Source organism: Chlorocebus sabaeus, chromosome 4 (genome assembly GCF_047675955.1).
Source record: "Chlorocebus sabaeus isolate Y175 chromosome 4, mChlSab1.0.hap1, whole genome shotgun sequence".
In the NCBI taxonomy this organism is placed as follows: Eukaryota; Metazoa; Chordata; class Mammalia; order Primates; family Cercopithecidae; genus Chlorocebus; species Chlorocebus sabaeus.
The window spans coordinates 62,762,732-62,783,425 of NC_132907.1; the positions used below are offsets into that span (position 1 = coordinate 62,762,732).

At 45.3% G+C, this 20,694-nt stretch overlaps 1 protein-coding gene across 2 annotated transcripts in view; it reads right to left on the bottom strand.

Moving 5' to 3' along the window:
- Nucleotides 1-20,694, bottom strand: part of PDZD2 (PDZ domain containing 2) — a 472,427-nt gene that overhangs the window by 297,848 nt on the left and 153,885 nt on the right. For both annotated transcript variants that reach the window (XM_037990734.2, XM_007961284.3), the window contains exon 2: nt 15,881-16,716. In XM_037990734.2, coding sequence (XP_037846662.2) covers nt 15,881-16,356 — 476 coding nt within the window. In that variant the 5' untranslated portion in view covers nt 16,357-16,716. The remainder of the gene's footprint in view (nt 1-15,880; nt 16,717-20,694) is intronic.

Below are 20,694 nucleotides of genomic sequence, written 5' to 3' on the forward strand. Positions count from 1 at the left end.
CTGGGATTACAGGTGTGAGCCACTGCGCCCAGCCCAATCCCAGTCATCTTTAAATTCTATTACTCTAATAAATGCTTTGTTTAGAAATAAACATCAAACCTCTATGTAGTAAGATATTTTCATCATCATTCCCTGAAATAGGCCAATAGGATGAAATGGCTGAATCAATTTCATGCTGTTGGCCTATTTTTATAACCTTGCCTAAATTAAAAAAAAATTTATTTACACATTTAAGTTTTTAAAAAATTTTCAGGGTTCATGTGATTATTTAATACATTCATATGTAAACAAAAAATAAAATTCTAAGCCCTTCAACTGGCTAAGTGGACCCTGCTTCTTGGCCAAGGGGATCCAAAGTAAACCTGAGAAACTGGTTCAGGCCATGATTGGCAAAAAGGCGTAGGACATGCCTCATTATATTTTCTTCCCTTTGGAATTCAGGCACAACAGACCAGCATTAACATTAAGATAAAGAGACTTCAAGACAGACAAAACAGACTCTTTGTAGCAGTAAGACACCAGATGTTGACCTGACTCTAGTATAGCATCACATGACAGACAGCAGGCGCTGAAAGAAATTGAAGCATTTTATTCCAAAATATATCTCTCTGACATATTTTGAAACAGACCCGCAAAGCTGTCTCTTGTGGGGAAAATCTACATTCTATAAAGGATCCCCTTCCTTTCCTAGGTCTTTTGCTGATCCAGGAGAGATTTAACTAAGAGTCTAGCACCTTTTACAATCTGATAAGAGACTTTTTTTGTTGTTGTCGTTGAGACGGAGTTTTGCTCTTGTTGCGTAGGCTGGAGTGCAGTGGCATGATCTTAGCTCACTGAAACCTCTGCCTCCTGGGTTCAAGTGATTCTCTTGCCTCAGCCTCCTGAGTAGCTGGGATTACAGGTGCCTGCCACTACCTCCAGTTAATTTTTTTGGTATTTTTAGTAGAGACAGGGTTTCATCATGTTGGCCAGGCCTGTCTCAAACTCCTGATCTCTGGTGATCCACCCACTTTAGCCTCCCAAAGTGTAGGGATTACAGGCATGAGCCACCACCCCCGGCCTTGCTGTCTATTCTCTCCGAAGCCTGCTACCTGGAGGCTTCATCTACATAGGAAGAACTTTGGCCTCCACAACCCCCTATCTTAACCCATACACTCCTTTCTACTGATTCCAGGTCTTTTTTTGTTTCTTTCTTTTTCTTTTTTTTAGATGGAGTCTTGCTTTGATACCCAGGCAGGAGTGCAGTAGCACAATCTTGGCTCACTGCAATCTCTGACTCCCAGGTTCAAGCGATTCTTGTGCCTCAGCCTCCCAAATTGCTGGGATTACACGCACCCACCACCTTGCTTGGTTGATTTTTTTTAGTGGAAACGAGGTTTCACCATGTTGGCCTGGCTGGTCTCGAACTCCTGACCTCAGGTGATCCATCCGCCTTGGCCTCCCAAAGTGCTGGGATTACACGTAAGCCACCACATCAGGCCTAATTCCAGGTCTTTAGATAATAACTCTTTCAACCAATTGTCAGTCAGAAAATCTTTGAATCCACCTTTGACCTGGAAGGCTGTCCCCATATTGATTGATGTCTGCCTGTAATTTCTATCCCCTTAAAAGGTGTAAAATCAGGCTGTAACCTACCCACCTTGGGCACATGTTTTCAGGACCTTTTGAGATTATGTCCCAGGCCTTGCTCGCTCATATTTGGCTCAGAATAAAACTCTAAATATTTGACAAACTTTGACTCTTTTCATCAACATATAATTTGTAAAACTCAAATCAGTGTAATTGGGATATCCTGACTTCCTTTTTATTCTAGTTAAAGCTACTGTTACCTGATGTAATTTTCCCATAAAGCATTGTTTTAACTAACAAAGTCATTGAATTTTGAAAAATACATCTTTTCTAGTGACCTCACAAATAAATAGGTCTATTTTATTATTGAAACAGAAACAAGCAAATATTCTTTTTTAAAAATCATTTTTATTTAAAAAAGTTTCTACAAAAATAGGGATGGAGTTTCACCATGTTGCCTTGGCTGGTATCGAACTCTTGGGCTCAAGTGATCCGCCCACCTCGGCCTCCCAAAGTGCTTGGATTATTACAGGCGTGAGCCACCGTGCCTGGCCAGAATCAAGCGAATATTCTTAATTGGAACATGTGCAAAACAGCAGTACTTAAGTCCAACTGCATAGCAGATCTCCTCCACTACACTCTTTCTTCGAAACTTCAGCAATATTTCTGTGCATCTTCCACATCTGTGGATCTGTGCATCAGAATTTGCTGACAAAACCGTGTGTTCTGTTTTGTAGCTATATTGTTTTCCATGCATTATTTTAGCCATTTTTACCACATCAGGAAGACTGTTTTTCTACTGGTATGTAGTTTTTGCCTTAAGCAATTATATTTTTTAAAACCCTCGAAACAGGCTCTTAAATATTCAGTTTACTAAAATCCTGGACTAGATTTAGTAATGCGTAATTTTAAACACCGCTAAAACATTTTAAACTATTTGTATTCATGTTGTGAATATTTAGATTTTAAATATCTTGCTAATTATGATGGTCTCATATCATCAAGTATTACCATGAGGCACAATCTATACTTAGGATCAGGTTTTTCTTTAATGCTAATGGTTGTAAGTTTGTATTTCACACAGTCTCCTGACGAATTTTATGTTTTTGTCTGACTTCTCAGTCGACATAGATTGTCACTGTTTTACTTCATAATTAGCACATGGTAGCAGGAAAAGAAGTGTTAACCCTGTCATTTCTTATTGTCTGCTTACACCTGCATTAATTGAATTATTTTTAGGCTGGGAGCAGTGGCTCACTCCAGTAACACCAGCACTTTGGGAGGCTAGGGTGGGAGGATCCCCTGAGGCCAAGAATTTGAGACCAGCCTGGACAACATAGTGGGACCCTCATCTCTGCATATTAAAAATAAGAAATTTCTTTAGTTTTTCTGCCCATTTGGTAAAGGTTAACTCAGTTAAAACAAAATAATTTAATCCGTAAACCCACTTCATCAAGTGAGCGTATATAAACTCCAGTCCCTTTACATAAGCCTATAGTGGATTAAATGGGCCAAGCACTATGGTTCACACCTGTAGTCCCAGCTACTTGAGAGGCTGAGATAGGTGGATTGCTTGAGCACAGGAGTTCAAGGCTGCAGTGAGCTTTGATTTTTTCACTGCACTCCAGCCTGGGTGACAGAAAAAAAAAAGGAGTGGTGAATTACCAGTGAGGGGGCCTTTGTGGACCTTCCCCCCTTCCCGCAGGATATGTCATAGACTACACAGAAAATGGGACTCTGACATTCAGATTGAACAAGGAAGCCAGTGTCAATCCATATCTAAATTATTGGTCAAACTCAATTTTTTTTAAAGATAAAAAATATCTTGGGATGCTGATAATTTTTCCTCTTACCCATGGATCTCCTCTGGCTTCTCACCTTAGCAGCCACCATTCTAGAGCATGAACCATTTTCTGGTGACTTCTGTGTAAGTTCTTTCTGCCCATGCCACTGGTTCAGATGAGGACTTCACAGGAATGGATATCTGGACTAAATAAAACCCTTGAGTCAGGGAAAAACCCAGACTTGCCATGGCATTTAACAGAGACCGGTACTTAACAGAGCTTGACTATTTACTTATTTAATTTTATTTATTTTATTTTATTTTTTGAGACGGAGTCTCACTCTCTGTCGCCCAGGCTGGAGTGCAGTGGCCGGATCTCAGCTCACTGCAAGCTCCGCCTCCCGGGTTTATGCCATTCTCCTGCCTCAGCCTCCCGAGTGGCTGGGACTACAGGCGCCCGCCACCTCGTCTGGCTAGTTTTTTGTATCTTTTTAGTAAAGACGGGGTTTCACCATGTTTGCCAGGATAGTCTCGATCTCCTGACCTCATGATCCGCCCGTCTCGGCCTCCCAAAGTGCTGGGATTACAGGCTTGAGGCACCGCGCCCGGCCTTAATTTTTTTTTTTTTTTTTTTTTTTTGAGGCAGTCTCACTCTCTTGCCCAGACTGGAGTGCACTGGCACGATCTCAGCTCACTGCAACTTCCACCTCCTGGGTTCAAGCAATTTTCCTGTCTCAGCCTCCCAAGTAGCTGGGACTACAGGCATGCACCACCATGCCCGGCTAAATTTTATATTTTTAGTAGAGACGGGGTTTCGCTGTGTTGGCCAGGTTGGTCTCCAACTCCTGACCTCAAGTGATCCACCTGCCTTGGCCTCCAAAAGTGCTGAGATTACAGGCATGAGCCACCCTGCCTGGCTAGAGCTTGAATTTTTAAGGCTATCCACTCCCCTCGCCCCCACAATAGTTCAGGCCTCCTTTCAGGGATATTTGTGAAGATACATCTGTGATTCCCAAAGTCAAAAGTTTCTTAATAAATTCCAGCCCCATTTAAACTGACCAACCTCATAGTCCAGCCTAAGGGCTGAGGAGACATGCACTTCAGCTACGAAACTAGCCCAGCCTTCCTCCCAAAAAGGAAATGGCTAAATTTAAGTCAAAGAGACATCGCAAATCATAGAATCATCTTTTCTTTGGTGAACAAAGAGCCCTGAATTAGGGACCTGAAGGATGAGTCAGCTATTATACCATCCCTGCAGCCCTGGCATCCAAGTTTCTGTGACTCAAAGATAAGCGATCCATACAATTCAACATTGTTGCTCCATACAATTCAACATTGTTATTCCAAGTTATAACACCAGCACTTCGGGAGGCTGAGGTGGGTGGATCACTTGAGGTCAGGGGCTCGAGACCAGCCTGGCCAACATGATGAAGCCGTGTCCCACTAAAAATACAAAAAATTAGCCGGGCATGGTGCGCACCTGTAGTCCCAGCCACTTGGGAGCTGGAGGCAGAAGAATCTCTTGAACCCAGGAGGCAGAGGTTGCAGTGAGCCAACCAAGATTGTGCCATTGTGTTTTGTCCAGCCTAGGCGACAAGCGAGACTTTGTCTCAAAATAAATAAATAAATAAAAAGGCCACTAGTATCAGAGCTTCAGAACATTTTAAACACAGTATAACAAATTCTCATCCTCAAAATTTTTGGAGAAAGATCACATCTCAAAGAATCCTATGAAGAAATCTATATAACTGTTTAAAAGCTTTGCTTCATTTTACATTGTACAAAAGAATTATATATTTGGGTCCTTAAATAGCAGATATTGTTGTCCTCCAGCAAGAGGTCCCCTTTTGTTATTGGTGCCCTCCAACACCAAAAGATGTGAGCGCAAGTCTGTTCATTTCTGTACTTTGCAAACCCAGGTGGAATGGGAGTGAAGTTCATTAGGAATGGCTCGCCTACGCATTGCAGTTGGTTACCTGCCTCTGCTTCCACAGTAACTAAGAGAGGGCCAAGGGCCAAACAGGTGCCAAAGCTTGAACTTCAAAAAACCTTTGGAGGCAGAAGAAGAAGAAGAAGAAAAAAAACCCCCGAGAGTTATTTGAGGGCATTTGGTGCTCAAAACGAGAGAATAAAAATGTTCATAACTTACTTAGTACCTGGACACAAAAGATAAGAGTAGAAGTCAGGATTGCTGAAAATGGCCCAGGGGGTGCCCATAAATAGAAGGGTATGAAGTTAGACCAGTAACACTATAACTACACTAAAATGCTTTTATCTTTCTTCTCTGTATGGTTTACAATTACCATTACAATTTCCGAAAGTAGTGCTAAGAGTTTAAGAGCAAGTGTCTTACGTGGGTATTTGGGTTTTCCATCTTCCATGGCTGCAGTTAATCACCCAGGGGCTGCGCTGCTCCCATTCAGAAAGGTTGTGACCAGGGTACCAGAGGAGGAGCAGGTCACTGGGATAAAATTAAAGAGCATCTCTGGATCTGGCTCTGAAACCTCAACCCCCTTTAAATGATGGCAAGTCGCTCCTTTTATGGAATCTCTTCCCTCATAAAAACAAGTGGACCCTGAAAAGCAGCTGTGCATGTGGCTTTCAACAATGCGCTGTGGGCTGCGACGGAGGGTGTGGCCAAGCTTGCCAGTTTTCTGAAAGAACTCACCCCACGGGCCATTGTAGTGTTGGAAATTGCCTTGCTGCTCACTCACTCTTTCCTTAAAAGGCTTCTGATTCCAGGCTATAGTTAGAGAAACTGGGGACGAATAACTCCCCTGTGTCATCCATCATGAAGAGCTTAGCACAGGCGGATTTCTCAGATCAGCTCCTCATTCATTAACGCGGTGCCTGAGGGCTGAGGCTGTGTGTGTGAAGGGACCACAGGAAAAAACACCAGTCACAGAAAGGAGAGGATAGCTCAGATGCTGCCATTCAAGAGAGAGTTCTGAAGGCCGAAAACATCAGCAGAACAGCACAGCAGTGAAACACACACAGCCTGTGAATAATAAACTGGACTGGAGCTCCCAGCACTTTTCTCTCACTTTGCTCGATTTCAACCACAAGATGGCAGGCGACGGCCCTCAGATCCTCACAGCTTGTCAGATGTCACTCCCAAGAGGTGAGGAAAGCAAGCTCCCACCATCCTCTCCAATGGCCATCACCATACTCTTAGGAGGCAGCTATAAGCTACACTCATAGATATTCTATGTTTTTATGTAAATAATAAACTGTTAAAAACAATCCTAATTTCATTATTATTATTATTATTATTATTATTATTATTTTGAGATGGAGTCTTGCTCTGTTGCCCAGGCTGGAGTGCAGTGGTGCAATCTCGGCTCACTGCAACCTCCACCTCCTGGTTCAAGCAATTCTCCTGCCTCAGCCTCCTGAGTAGCAGGGACTACAGGTGCGTGTGCCACCACGCCCAGCTAATTTTTTGTATTTTTAGTAGAGATGGGGTTTCACTATGTTGTCCAGGCTGGTTTCGAACTCCTGACCTCAAGTGATCCACCCATCTCGACCTCCCAAACTGCTGGCATTACAGGCATTGAGCCACTGCGCCCGGCCTCATTAGTTGTTATTTATGATGTTAAAGAAAAAGTTCTAGAATTTGAGTCAGAGGGCATGAATTCCAGGCCTCGGACTTCTCTAAGATGATACTTGACCCCAGGAAACCACCTCCTGAAGCCTCAGTTTCCACTTGGGTACAATAAGAAAACAGGACTTGATGTAATCCCAGCACTTTGGGAGGCCGAGACGAGCGGATCACGAGGTCAGGAGATCGAGACCATCCTGGCTAACACGGTGAAACCCCGTCTCCACTAAAAACTACAAAAAACTAGCTGGGCGAAGTGGCGGGCGCCTGTAGTCCCAGCTACTCGGGAGGCTGAGGCAGGAGAATGGCCTATACCTAGGAGGCAGAGCTTGCAGTGAGCTGAGCGATCCGGCCACTGCACTCCAGCCCGGGCGACAGAGCAAGACTCCGTCTCAAAAAAAAAAAAAAAAAAAAAGAAAACAGGACTTGAATGAACCCTGGGATACCTTCCAGAAACCAAGTCTTCGAGTGAAACAGCACGTGGAGCAGCAGTCTGAAAGGAATGAAGCGGGTCAGGAATGAAGCGGGTCAGGAATGAAGCGGGTCACGAACAAACCGTCCGTAAAGCTTCATTTACACTTCATCCTTGGGGAATGGGCTGTTCCACATGGCAAGTTTTCCACATAATTGAATTTTAAATGCTGAAACTTGTTTTCCTTTTAACCTGTAAGGGAAATCTTTCTAAAGTGTATTACATGCTTCTCTGGCTTTTTAAACAGCAAGCTGAGTATAATTTCACCTTTCCTTAATGTCTCTAAGTCATCGTGAGGACGACCTCTTACTGTATATCCAGTCCTGCATAGAGCATCAGGCACCTCTGGGCATATTCAGGTAGGCAGGACCCTTATGCTACATGTCCCCAGAGACTACAGTATCAAGCTATAATTGGCAATTCTTTCTCTCTACCATCTCCTACCTACATCACTACCTGCAGTCATTTCTCCAAGTAACATCTTCTAGCAGCCTCCTGACACTGTTTAAAATCTGCTAGAATCCAGACAGAACTCAAGGTTGCCACGGGTAACCAGAGTCTAAGCTTGCAACAACCCTAAATTTAATTTTACATACAAGTTCAAGGAAGCGGGTACTGTGCTGAAGGTGACTTCTGACTAGGGCTGACATTCCACTGTCCTCACAGCATGTCATACTTCTGTACCAATTGGCCTGTCACCCTGAGCCTCCCAGCCCCCTCCTGCCAGCCCAGCATCCTGGCCCCTCTTCTGGGACCACACAGACTTCTCACACTCCAGGAACTCAAAGGTGCCGTCAGTCTCTGCAGGCTCCGGGACCCGGTTCTTGCATGTGCCAGCATCCCTTCCAAATGGTGGCTCCCCATGCCACGCCACTCGCTCAATATTGGAATGAACCCCAGTGTCTGGACCAAAGATTATTCTCTGTCTTCCCTGTGGAGTGAAAGGGCAGAGTTTGAGGCTCTTCTCTCTCCCTCAAACTCAAAGGGATTTTCTCAGGTGTACGCTGTGCTCTGGGTCCAGGTTGCCTGAGGCTGACGGGGTGGGTGTTAAAAGTTACCTCTGGCTGAACATCTACCATGTGCCAGATGCTGTATTCAGTACATTAGGTAAATCATCTGTCATCCACTCAACAATCCTTTTACAGAAGTAGCAGCAACAGCCTGTGGCTGAGGTCAACTGCCCCCATCACACAGTCAGTAAGTGGGTCCAGAAGCCAGACTCACCTCTCCGAGGCCCGCGTTCTTTGCACTGTGCTGTGCTCACATTTATTAATGTACAAAGATAGCCAGGTGTGATGGCTCATGCCTGTAATCCTAGCACTTTGGGAGGCTGAGGCGGGTGGATCACCTGAGGTCAGAGGTTCAAGACCAGCCTGGCCAACATGGTGAAACCCTGTCTCTACTAATAAACTACAAAAAATTAGCCGGGCGTGGTGGCAGACGCTTGTAATTCCAGCTACTTGGGAGGCTGAGGCAGCAGAATCACTTAAACCTGGGAGGTAGAGGTTGCAGTGAGTCAAGATCACGCCATTGCACTCCAGCCTGGGCAACAAGAGTGAAACTCTGTCCTTAAAAAAAAAAAAAAAAAAAAACAAAAAAACAAAGATGCCCAAAGTTTACATTCTGCAAAAATGCATTTTAAGTGAAAAGACTTACTTTTCAGAAAAGACATTTGTTTCTGTTTTGGTGTGTGGGTTTTGTTTTAATTAATTCCATATTTTGTGACCAATTTGGAACAATCTGTCCTTAGGGAACAGATCTGGTTTACTTATAGAAAACTAGGGAGTGACTGGAGTTACAAAGTATTCCTTTGTAGGAACAAATCTAGAAAACATTCCCAGTTCTCCCTGCACCAAACAAGTAAGTAGAACATTCCAGAAAGTCCCCAGAGCAGATGTGATGGAGCTCACAAACAAAAACTTTCCTCCATGAGTTATCGGCTATGCCTTCAAGATGGGGCATGTGACATCAAACACCACGAATACTTCCCCTTCCCAGAAAGTTCTCTAGAAGTTCCCACCAGGAGGAAGCTGCTACCACTCAAAAGAATGAAGGCTTCCCAGGGTTACTAGGGATCAGGAGTGTCAGCCAGTGAGAAGGCAGGAATCAGGAATGGGGTCTGTAATTGGGAGGCAGTCACGGGTTTAGGCTCTAAACCAGGTCTGGGGTACAGAAGGTCTGTCAACCCATGGCCTTGAATTTTTTGTTCTTTCTCTAAGGATGGACATTCCAAATCGACCCTAAACTAACTTTTGAAATAAGCAAATCATGACCTCATCTTCCACATATTGTAACTGCTCCTTTCACACTTAACACACACATGGTTCTCAGAGTGTCCTCATCAAAAAAACATCCACAGTGCTCTAAAGTTTCCAGTGTCAGGGAGGAAATCATCCGAAAAATGGACTCCTATAAGATGACAGGGACAAAATGTCACCTCTACTAGTAGTTTTCTAGGGTGACCACAGGAGGCTTAAGCAACAGGGATTTACTGTGTCACAGTTCTAAAGGTGAGACGCTGGAGCTCAAGGTGTTAGTAGGGCCACGCTCCCCCAGTTTGGAGATGCTAGGAGAGGGTCTGTACCAAGCCTCTCTCCTAGATTCTGGTCGTTCCTTGGCTTTCAGCAGCATAACTCCAATCACACATGGTGTTACTCCTGTGTGAGTCTGTGTCCGAATTTGCCCTTTTTATAAAGACAACAGTTATCCTGGAATAGGAGCCAACCTGCTCCAGTAGGACCTCATCTTAACTAACTATTCCTGCAATGACCCTATTTCTAAATAAGGTCATATTCTGGGGGCTAGGACTTCAACATATGAATTTTGAGGGGACATAATTCAACCCGTAACATCATCCAAGGTCGTTTTGAATTCAAAATCAAACTCCAGACAGGGAGCAGAACAGACTCCTAGAGAGTGCCTCATATGACAAGCCGTACATGCTAGTAAGGACCATTTATCATGCTGGCAGGTAAGTTGGTGTGTTGACCCCTGAAACCCACTGCTTACAAGTAAGAGTGAACAGGCAACCATCAACCGAGGAACCATTTGCTTGGGGGCAGAGAGGTACACTGGGGTCTCTACAGAACTTTTAATTTCTACTTACCACTTTTTAAGATAAAATTCACATAGGTAGGTGGGAAAATTTAGCATTGAAGGAAACAGTCAAAGAGTGACAAGGAACATTTTGAGAACATTCAAAATACTTTCAACTCCCTACTACCTAAATTGCAAAGTGCTTCTAGTCCTGAAGCTCTGGTTAGAGCTAAGTTTGCCAAAAGGAGCCTATATTACAATTGGGCTTCCTTTTGTTTTATTTTATTTATTTAGAGATAAAGAGTCTTGCTCTGTTGCCCAGGCTGGAGTGCAGTGGCGGTGCAATCTCAGCTCACTGCAACATCCACCTCCTGGGTTCAAGTGATTCTCCTGCCTAAGCCTCCCGAGTAGCTGGGATTACAGATATGTGCCATCTGGCTAATTTTTTGTATTTTTAGTAGAGGCAGGGTTTTGCCATGTTGGCCAGGCTGGTCTCAAACTCCTGACTTCAGGTGACCAACCCGCCTCAGTCTCCCAAAGTGCTGGGATTATAGGCATGAGCCACCACGCCTGGCTGGACTTGCTTGCATAAGATGAGGCAGGGGGCCTGTTTTCCTTGTCAGTTTGGGTAGGTAGAAAAGAAGCCTTATAGTTTGTTCTTCTTCATAAGTCATTTTCTTCCCTGGTGTCTGCGATTATACTGAGGAGGTATTTTATGAAGATCTAAACCATCCATGAAATTATGCACCAGATCGCACAAGGATCAAAGTACAGATCTGGTGCAGAGGTTGAGGTAGTACAATGCAGTGGTTAGGAATGCAGACAATGGAGCCAGAGGGACTTGGGTTCAAATCTGCTTTTGCCTCTTACTTAGGTGACCGTGGGCAAGTCATATACAGCCAAAGTTTCTCATCAAAGGCTGTCCTTTATGGAATTGTGGTCGCTATTAAATGAGAGAGTGCCTGGTAGACATCCTCTACCGTAGAAACTGCTCAATAAATGGTAATTCTTGCAATTATTCAAGAGAACTAGGGAGTGAAAAATCAAGCTAGTCTGTCTTGTTAACTCCTTGATTGTTATGAGGCAAACGGAGCCCAGGACTTGAGGATTCCGTGCCTCATTACTTGATTCAATTTCAAGCTCTCTTTCATGAAGAACAAGCAATAGGTCTTGGCCTTCCCCCTTCTCCTATCACTACATCTCAGTGGCTTCAGGATACACCCTCTTTCACCTGGCTTTTCATCGTCTAGCACACACACGGCTGCATCAACACAGAAAGGAACTTCAAAGTCATGACTGTTGACCACTAAACGAGATTTTACTTCCTCAGCTGTGGAAGGTTTCCAGAAGCCCAGTTTTCATTTTATGTTCTTATTTTCTGTATCCCTTTTTCTTTTCTTTTTTGGAGGCAGGGTCTTGCCGTGTTACCCAGGCTGGAGTACAGTGGTGCAAACATGGCTCACTGCAGCCTCGACCTCCTGGGCTTAAGCAACCCTCCCACCTCAGCCTCTCGAGTAGCTGGGACTACAGGTGTGCACCACCATGCCCAGCTAATTACTTTTTTTTTTTTTTTTTTTTTTAAGAGATGGGGCCTTGCCATGTTGCCCAGGCTGGTCTTGAACCCCTGGGCGCAAGCAGTCTTCCCGTCTTGGGCTCCCGAAGTGCTGAAATTACAGGCGTGAGCTACCTTGCCCCTATTTTCTGTATTCTTGATGCTCTGACATTTGGAGTCTTGAACGTGGACAGGCTGCCCCTCCCAAGGGTAGCTGATTCCTAGAGATAGCAAAGGACTCCCTTGTGAGTAGAGCTTTAACATACAAAGCAACCAACCCAGAGCCATACCCAATTATCTCCTTTATCAAACTCGCACACCAAGCCAATATTCTCCCTGCCTCAGATCCCTCCAGGGCCAGACATCTGGACAACTAAGGACCACCCATATAGTCCAGAGCCTACTGAAATTATTCAAACTATCCAATCCTAAGCACACTCAGTCACCTACCCTGCCTCCTCTGTTCCTTCCCATGAAAACCTCCGTAAAGCCTATGGAGCTGGGTGCAGTGGTTCACACCTGTAATCCTAACACTTTTGGAGGATGACGTTGGGGGATCACTTGAGGTCAGGAGTTTGAGACCAGCCTGGGCAACATAGTAAGGTACCATCTCTACAAAAAAAGAAAAAAAAAAAAGAAAAGCCAGATGCAGTGGTGCACACCTGTAGACATAGTTACTAGAGAGGCTAAGGTGGGAGGATCCTCTGAGCCCAGGAGTTCAAGGCTGCAGTGATCTATGATTGTGGCTTTGCACTCCAGCCTGGGTGATAAGAGTAAGATGCTGTCTGTAACAAAAAAATAAGAAATAAAATAAAGACTCTGGGCCATGCTGTCCTCTCTCTTCTCTGCCTCCTCACTGACCCCTGCACTTCCCTGTGTAGCCCTGTGTGGTGTGGTATGCCTCCTGTTTCTACAGATCTCAGACTTCGTGACGGCCATTTCCATGTCTGTGTCTCTTACCATACGTGATTAAAACAAATCTCAGGTATGTTATGGAACAGCCAGTTGCAACAATTATGAATCCCACTGGTCTATTCCCTGACATTTTCTCCTATTCCTATTTCCTAAGCTCCTCAGCTTCAGCCATTTGAGTCCAGATACCAACAGGCCACACCCATCCAAGCATCTCTTTCGGAGTGCCCAGAAGTGGAGTGGCGCACCAAATCGGATATTCGGCTGGGAGTCAGAGAGAGCCTGAGCCGGCTGTGTCAGTTATCACTGTGGCATCACAGGAACACCACTAAACCTCTATGGGCTTCTGGAACAACAATACTAGCCCAGATAGATAAAAAAGTGTTTCACAGATTCACCCCTAGTATTTCAGCAGAGGCAGCTACAGCGAACCTCCCTCCCATCCCAATACTACCATCCCAACAAACTTACCCCGGGTCTCAAAGCTAGTTGCTAGAAGACCTTGGAGAGAACCCAGAATCCCAAAGCTAGTCCACTGCTCCCTCCGTCACAACACATGTGATCCTTCTTCAGAGCTTCAATAAAGATTCTAGTTCTACGTTCCACCTTCTGTCATGACCCTGGCCCGTCACCCTTCTATTCTTCTTAATCTTCTTTCTTTGCAAAACTGGGCATCATCCTATCACTCCCCTAACAAGTGAATGAAAACATCAAGGAATCCTCCATTGGTAGCTGGAAAGTCATCTCATCCTAGGGGTAGATAGGTTTTCAGAGGCTGGGAAAGAACACTGCCTCCCAACGGTTCCAGCAACTCCCAAACACTCTCCATTATTGTAGTAATGATGATATTAATATGTATAGAGTACCACTTACTAGACATAGTGCTAACCCCTTTATATGTTCTATTTCATCATTTAGTCATTGGCATCAATAGTCTTAAGATTCCCACTTCACAGATGGGGAATCTGAGGCTAAGAGGTATACTTTTCCCAAGATCAACCAGCTAGTAAAGGGAATCCAAGGAGGCAGCCCCAGTTCTCTCTTCTGGAGCTGGAGCTCCTGACTACTTCCTCCTCCTGCTGGAGGGCCCCTCCCTGATCTTCCTTCTACCTCTCTATCCAAATCAGCTTCTTTCCAACCAGATAGCTGCAAATGGTAGGGGCTCTTAGGGACCACTTTCAAAGGATTATCTCCAGCTCCATGGCAATCCCCACTTCTAAGCCTGGACCCAGCCTCCAGGAACCTGAGTCACTCTGTCAACTCCTTGTAGCATCTTGAGCCTGCTGGTAGTCAGCCTTGCTCCTTTTCTGAGAACAATCTCTAATCCCAAATAAAATCATTTCATCCCTCCTTGAAAATGAGTGGCTCTTCCCAGTAATGGCCAGTCAGGCACCTAGCCATTGGCTAAAAGCATCTCTGAAGTTGAAGGGGCAAACCAAAGGAAATACTGGTGAGAGTGTCTACTGCAACAGTCCTCACACCTGCCAGCCAGCTCTGTGCTATGTCCTTTCCATGTACTGGATCATTTGAATTTGGACCATGCTGTATGTGCCCGATGACTTCTTGTTGACCCTCCACATCCAATCTCCATTCTTCTCCACCCTGCACTTTGCACCAGGGCACTGACACATATAGACAAATCAATGGACTCCCCTGTCCCTGGCTTCTGGCTGGTTTCCACTGATGGGAGGCTCTGACACTGGAGGGAGGATGCAGATTAAGGTCAGGGTATTTCTGCTCTGGTTCTCTCCTTGCAGAGTCACCTTGGATGAGATGTCTCCATCATCCAAAGGTCACTACGTTTCTCAAGGTGGCCACTCTCTCCTTCTAGGACATAGGAGCCTTATTCCCAGGAGCCCCTGAAAGCTTGACAAAATTCATGGATCTCACTCAGAATATCCTCAAATTCTCTTTCCCATCTCTTTCCTATATACCTATCATGAAAACCCTGATGTGTAGTGAAGGGTTAACTCACCAGGGGTTGGGTATTGAGACCATGTGCATTCCAAAGAAAGGACAGGCTCCTGGGAGATAAGATCTAACCCCTTAGAATATCCTGCTTGACAAGAGTGTCTTTGTATACCTGGGGGCATTTGGCCTTGCCAGAGAGTTTATGCCAAGAAAGTGACTTATGGCGGAAGACTTGGGTCATGTGGCATTAGTTTGACCTCTGGAGAGACTGGAGAGGAGTAGCTAAGGTCAACCACACAGGTACTCCATGCTTATATGACTCACTCCCAAGAAAAAACCTTGGACACCAAGATTCGAGTGAGCATCCCTGGCTGGCATCAAACATCATTGCTGGGAGAACTGAGCACTGTCTGCACAACTCCACCGGGAGAGACAACTGGAAGCTTCTGCCTGGGCTCTTGGACTCTACTCTCTGTGTCTTTTACATTTGCTGATGTTTATCTGTGTCCTTTCAGTGTAATGAATTGGAACTAGAAATATGACTGCTTTTCTGAGTATGTGAGTCCTAGTTAATCACTGAACCTGAGAATGGTCTTGGGGCCCTTGAGGTCTTGTTCCCCAATTCACCTGGGAAACACCAAGACAGTCCAATAACTTAATATGGTGATGGGTGGCCAGAAATACGAAATAGAAAACAGAAATATGCTCAAGAGTATTCAACAAACATTCAGATAAGATCAAAGTGGATCTTCCAGGGTGGGGCTTCAGGATTGTGAGTCTGGGAGCCTCATGGTTGCTGGGACTAAGGTGACATGGGACAGGCAGATGAAAACACATCCAAGACCCAGCCTTTGGTGCTCCAATGGAAGATGTGATGCTCTGTTGAATGGATGAGGAGGTTTAAATGAGACATTTCTTATGCCATCAGCTTCTTACTGGCAGGACTCATAAACCTCTGTAGCTGCAGATCTGCACATCAGGCATCCGGGAACCACCGGGTTCCTGTGTCCAGCCCCCGTGCCAGCAGGCATTCCCCCTACTTACCTGGCCCCACTGACATCAACTCCAACCATCAGCTGCCCATTCAGCGAGAGGATCTCATCCCGCAGTCGGACCTTCCCACTCTTCCCTGCTGGGCTGTTCTTCCTCAGCTCTGTCACCCAGATGCAGCCCACATCCAGCACAGGACCCTGGTGGGTTTTCCTCTTCTTGCCCCCTCTGCGCTTGTCACCATAGTCCCCGAAAACAGGGATGTTCCCAAAACTGAGGCCCACAGTCTCTGTGTCCCCCAGCTCCTTGGTGAGGTACACAGTACAGATCTCCATTTCGGGGGGGCTGTGATCAGGTGGGACCGTACTCTCATCCACAGCAAAGTTCAGTTGGATGTACTCCTGCAGCTTCTGGATGGCCGCCTGGCAGAGCCGCTGCTCCGGCCCGTCCCCACCCTCCTGCAGGCTGTTCTGCAGCCACTGGTAGAGGAGGGGCAGGTGCAGCACGGCATTGTCCTGGGTGATGGGCATGGTGCTCACTCCCAGACACCAGCATCATGAGAGGTCCTGCTCCTGGGGGCCGGACCCCACAGGGCCCCACGTCCCCTGGGATGCCTGGCCATCATCAGCTTTGCCTGTGTTCATGTTCAGGCTGGCAGATGAGCCTAGGGACACCTACTCGAGACTATGCTGTTTGCCTTGGCGGGAGGAAGACAGGACCCAATTAGAACAACTGTGGAACAATGGCGCTGGAGTGCTCAACGAGGGAAGGAAGGAAGTGTCTAGCAAGTCCCTGCTGGGTTCATTTCACAGCAGGACCCATGCAAGTGACACAGGAATGGAGGATCCCTCCAGCAGTGGCCGTGTGTCCTTCCCTTGGCTCATTCACACCTGGGATAGGAAGAGGAAAAAACAAAAAGCTCCAGTTACAACAGTGAGCCTTCTCACCTAGAAAACATAGCCTCCTGTGTTACAGAAGGACCATGTGTACTTTTCAGGCACCAAGCACAAACCCTAACACCTAACGTAGAACCTAACACCTCCTCATTCCCCCATGTGGCTCTCTCCCAGACAGATGTCTCTGGAACACTGGCCTTCTCCAGGAAGTTTCCCAGATCAGCAGAGAAACCAGATGACTTGTGCCAAGACAACCCCCACCAGTATACTATCAAACTCACATCCAACCAGGAGGCTGTGACAAGACCCCATAGAAGTCTGTGGAAGGATCTGCATACATTTAAAATCTTACACTCCTAGAAAATGAAAATCTATGTTGATTTGCCTTGGTCAGCCCAGCAGCATACACAGGAGGGCTCTCCATTCCAGAAATATGTTCTGACAACACTACCCAGAGAAGAAAGATCCGATCAACACCAGGGAGAGATCCCGCCTCCGTCCCAGGGCAACACCATTCCTAAACTTCACAATCACGTAGATTCAGAGGGAAGTTCGGCTCTTTGCAGCCCAGATTTTAGTCTCCTCTCTCCATTTCCTTTGGTAAATGGTTAAAACTGACTTATTTTCAGGCCAACCTAAAAGCCATCCCCTCCAGAGAAATGTTTCTCCAAACGCCTGGATGGGAAGACAGGTGCCTTCTTTGCCTTGCTTTAAAACACATTGAATACAGTGGTGACACCAGTCAGCAGATAGCAGGGCCAGTGGCTCCCACCAGAGCTAGAGTCTCACACTCCCTCTGAATTCTGCATGGTGCCTGGCACACATTAGGCCCCCAGTGAAAGGTTAATTGAATTCTACTGCCAACTTGCCTTCTCCACCAAAGAAAAATTTCACCTCCATTCTCCATAAACATAGAAAAATGATCCCTTTCACGCTCTTCTCTGAACTTCACTTTCTCCCAGAGAAAGTCAATATAAACGGTGCCATCTAAGGTGGAAAACATTCTCCAGCCTTCTCAGGAAGTGATTTAACAAGGAATAATAATGCATGGGAGAGGTGTCAGAAGCCATGTCAATAATAAATGACCTTATTACTCAGTAACCAAAAAGAAATTTCCAATATAGCGTGCTTTGAGTTTCCAAAGAACTTGAATGCCAGCTATTAATTAGTTCCAAATAAATCAAAAGCTTAGCAAATATCATCTGTATAATCACATGGTTGTTAAAAAGAAATGCAAGGCTGGGTGCGGTGGCTGACTTCTGTAATCCTAGCACTTTGGAGGGTGAGGCGGGAGGATCACAACGTCAGGAGTTGGAGACCAGTCTGGTCAACATGGTGAAACCCCGTCTCTACTAAAAATACAAAAACTGTAATCTCAGGCACCTGTAATCCCAGACAGGGTTTCACCATGTTGACCAGGCTGGTCACCGTCTTACCCATCAATATATTCACTATGCCAACGCAGCACCTACCACATCATAGATTCCCAATAATTTATAAGACATTTTAAAAGATCCTTTACATTAAAATCTTAACAGCCTGTGATTCAAGATGTTAGTCACAGTTTAGATGGTTCCATACATATAAAAACAGTAAATATCAGGCCAGGAGCAGTGACTCACGCCTGTAATCCCAGCACTTTGGGAGGCCAAGGCAGGAGGATCACGAGGTCAGGGAATCGAGACCATCCTGTAACATGGTGAAACCCTGTCTCTACTAAAAATACCAAAAAAAAAAAAAAAAAAAAATTAGCTGGGCGTGATGACGGCCGCCTGTAGTCCCAGTTACTCCGGAGGCTGAGGCAGGAGAATGGGGCGAACCCGGGAGGCGGAGCTTGCAGTGAGCCAAGAGCGCGCCACTGCACTCCAGCCTGGGCGGCAGAGACAGACTTTGTCTCAATAAAAAAAACAAAAACAAAAACAAAACAAAACAAAATAACCAGTAAATATCTTGGGCAAGATGCTGTTTAAATAAGTCTGATTAAGGAAAACCAAACTGAAGAGTAGTAGGAAATGTTTTCCTGGTGTCAATTTGCATTCATTTGATTTATTCAGCAAGTATTTATCGAACATTTATCAAGTCCTTGAACTTGGCACTGGTTATATACCAGCGATAAGGCAAATTCCTTGCCCTGAAGGAATTCATAGTGGGGAGATACATAAATGGAAATTAGTGTGTAATAGGTCTACGACAACACCACCCCCGCCTCCCCCCGCCTCCGGTTTCGTGGGGGTGGTCCAGAGCCTGACATCTCACCCAAGCTGGAACAATGAGGGTTCTTCCCTGAGACCTCAGTACTGCGACTCTGAAAGAGTCCTAGTTTCTACCGTGTGGCCAGAGTCATAGTTTTTGAACTAACGAACTTTCGAATGATTCTATCTCCTGTGTGGATTGAGTAGCAAAGAAAGTCATCCTGCTAAGAAATAAAAGTTGACTGGTGGCGGGCAGAGGCGCAGGACCGGGAGAGAACGCCCCCTGGGTTCCCCACAGCTTTCTCGTCCTCACTTTCCGCTATCCTGGACGGGGCCGCATTGCTGCCCTGGCCCTAACCTGAAAGACAGCATCGATCCTTACAATAAATTACATTGTAAAATTTTGACGACTTTAAAATGAAAGAAAATAGGTAAAGCGAAATGAAACTAAACAAAACTTTAAACGAAAATAAACTTTACCTTGAGTTGTTTTCCACTCTCTGCGACTCCAGTAGTTAATTACTACATTGGAAGTGAGTGAAGCTGATTGGCTCAGCTCGAATCTGATGTCCAATCACTGTTGGCCAAGGGCATGGGGCCGCAGGATAGCAACAGGGCCACTGAAACCCACCCTCAGGCCCTAGAAGGTGGTAGGCGCAGGGGGACAGTTTTCAGAAGAGGAAAAGTTGTTGGAAATACACGGACACCCTCAAAGACACTTAGTCTTAGTCTTAGGTGTCCATGGGCTACACAGCCTTTCAATCCCATACCTATACTTGAGGGCTTTCCAGTAATCCTTCTAGTCCTTTATTCTATCAACCCATTCTCCTGGGATTTTTCTATAAACAAGGGAACTAAAAGCATCAATATCCACTTGCAATGATTTGAGATGATTCAGGGCATAAGAAAAGGCAGACGATGTTGCAATACTATGAAAAGTGTGGTTCTTCCACAACATCCAATAAAACACTTCAGTGAGCAAAACATTGGCTCAGAGAAGATACAGAACAGCAATCTGCAGTCACAAATACTGACCTCCCTGGATGGCTGGTCTGTGCAAAGGGCTACAAACTTTCCATCTTGAAGATCAATCTATCTCAACAGTGAGCACAATTTTTGGACATGGCGGTGCATTGCAGCAGCCCCGTCCACTTTTGTGTATCATAAATAATTCTCCAATTAGACTCCCATCTCAAGCAAATAGCTATGATAATTTAAATTAATTTTGAGTCACTTGAAGCTGACAGCCTTAGCATTCAAAATAAATGCTTCTGTTACTGAGATAATGTACTGATACGGTGTTAAAATCTACCAACTTTCTTGGATACTGTCTCAGCTAAGCCATGCATTCTCAGTAGGTGACATTACTCACAAGGGGGTGAAAATTAGTTGAGGGAGGCAAAAAAAGTCTTAGATGCTCTAATGGTTAGCAGACCCCTCCTCCTCCTACCAAAGCTCAATCCTACCCAACAAAATCTTATTCCTTAGTATTTTCTCATGTTACAGAGAAGTTAAATTTAATTTTTCTACAGGCAGGGATGTGAAGATGATAAAAGGGTTGAGAACCAATGAACTAACTGAAGCTAATCATCTCCTATAGGCCGAGGGTCACCCAAAATTCAGAGCCTAGATCCTTAACGTGGCTGGGGGTATAAAAGGATCCTCTGGTTTATCTAGACCCTGCCTTAAAATCAGATTCACACCGGGCTGTCATGTACTAGCTCTCCCTTCCAGATGTCCTGGATTCTAGACGTTCTCCTATTCTGACCTCTGCTAAATT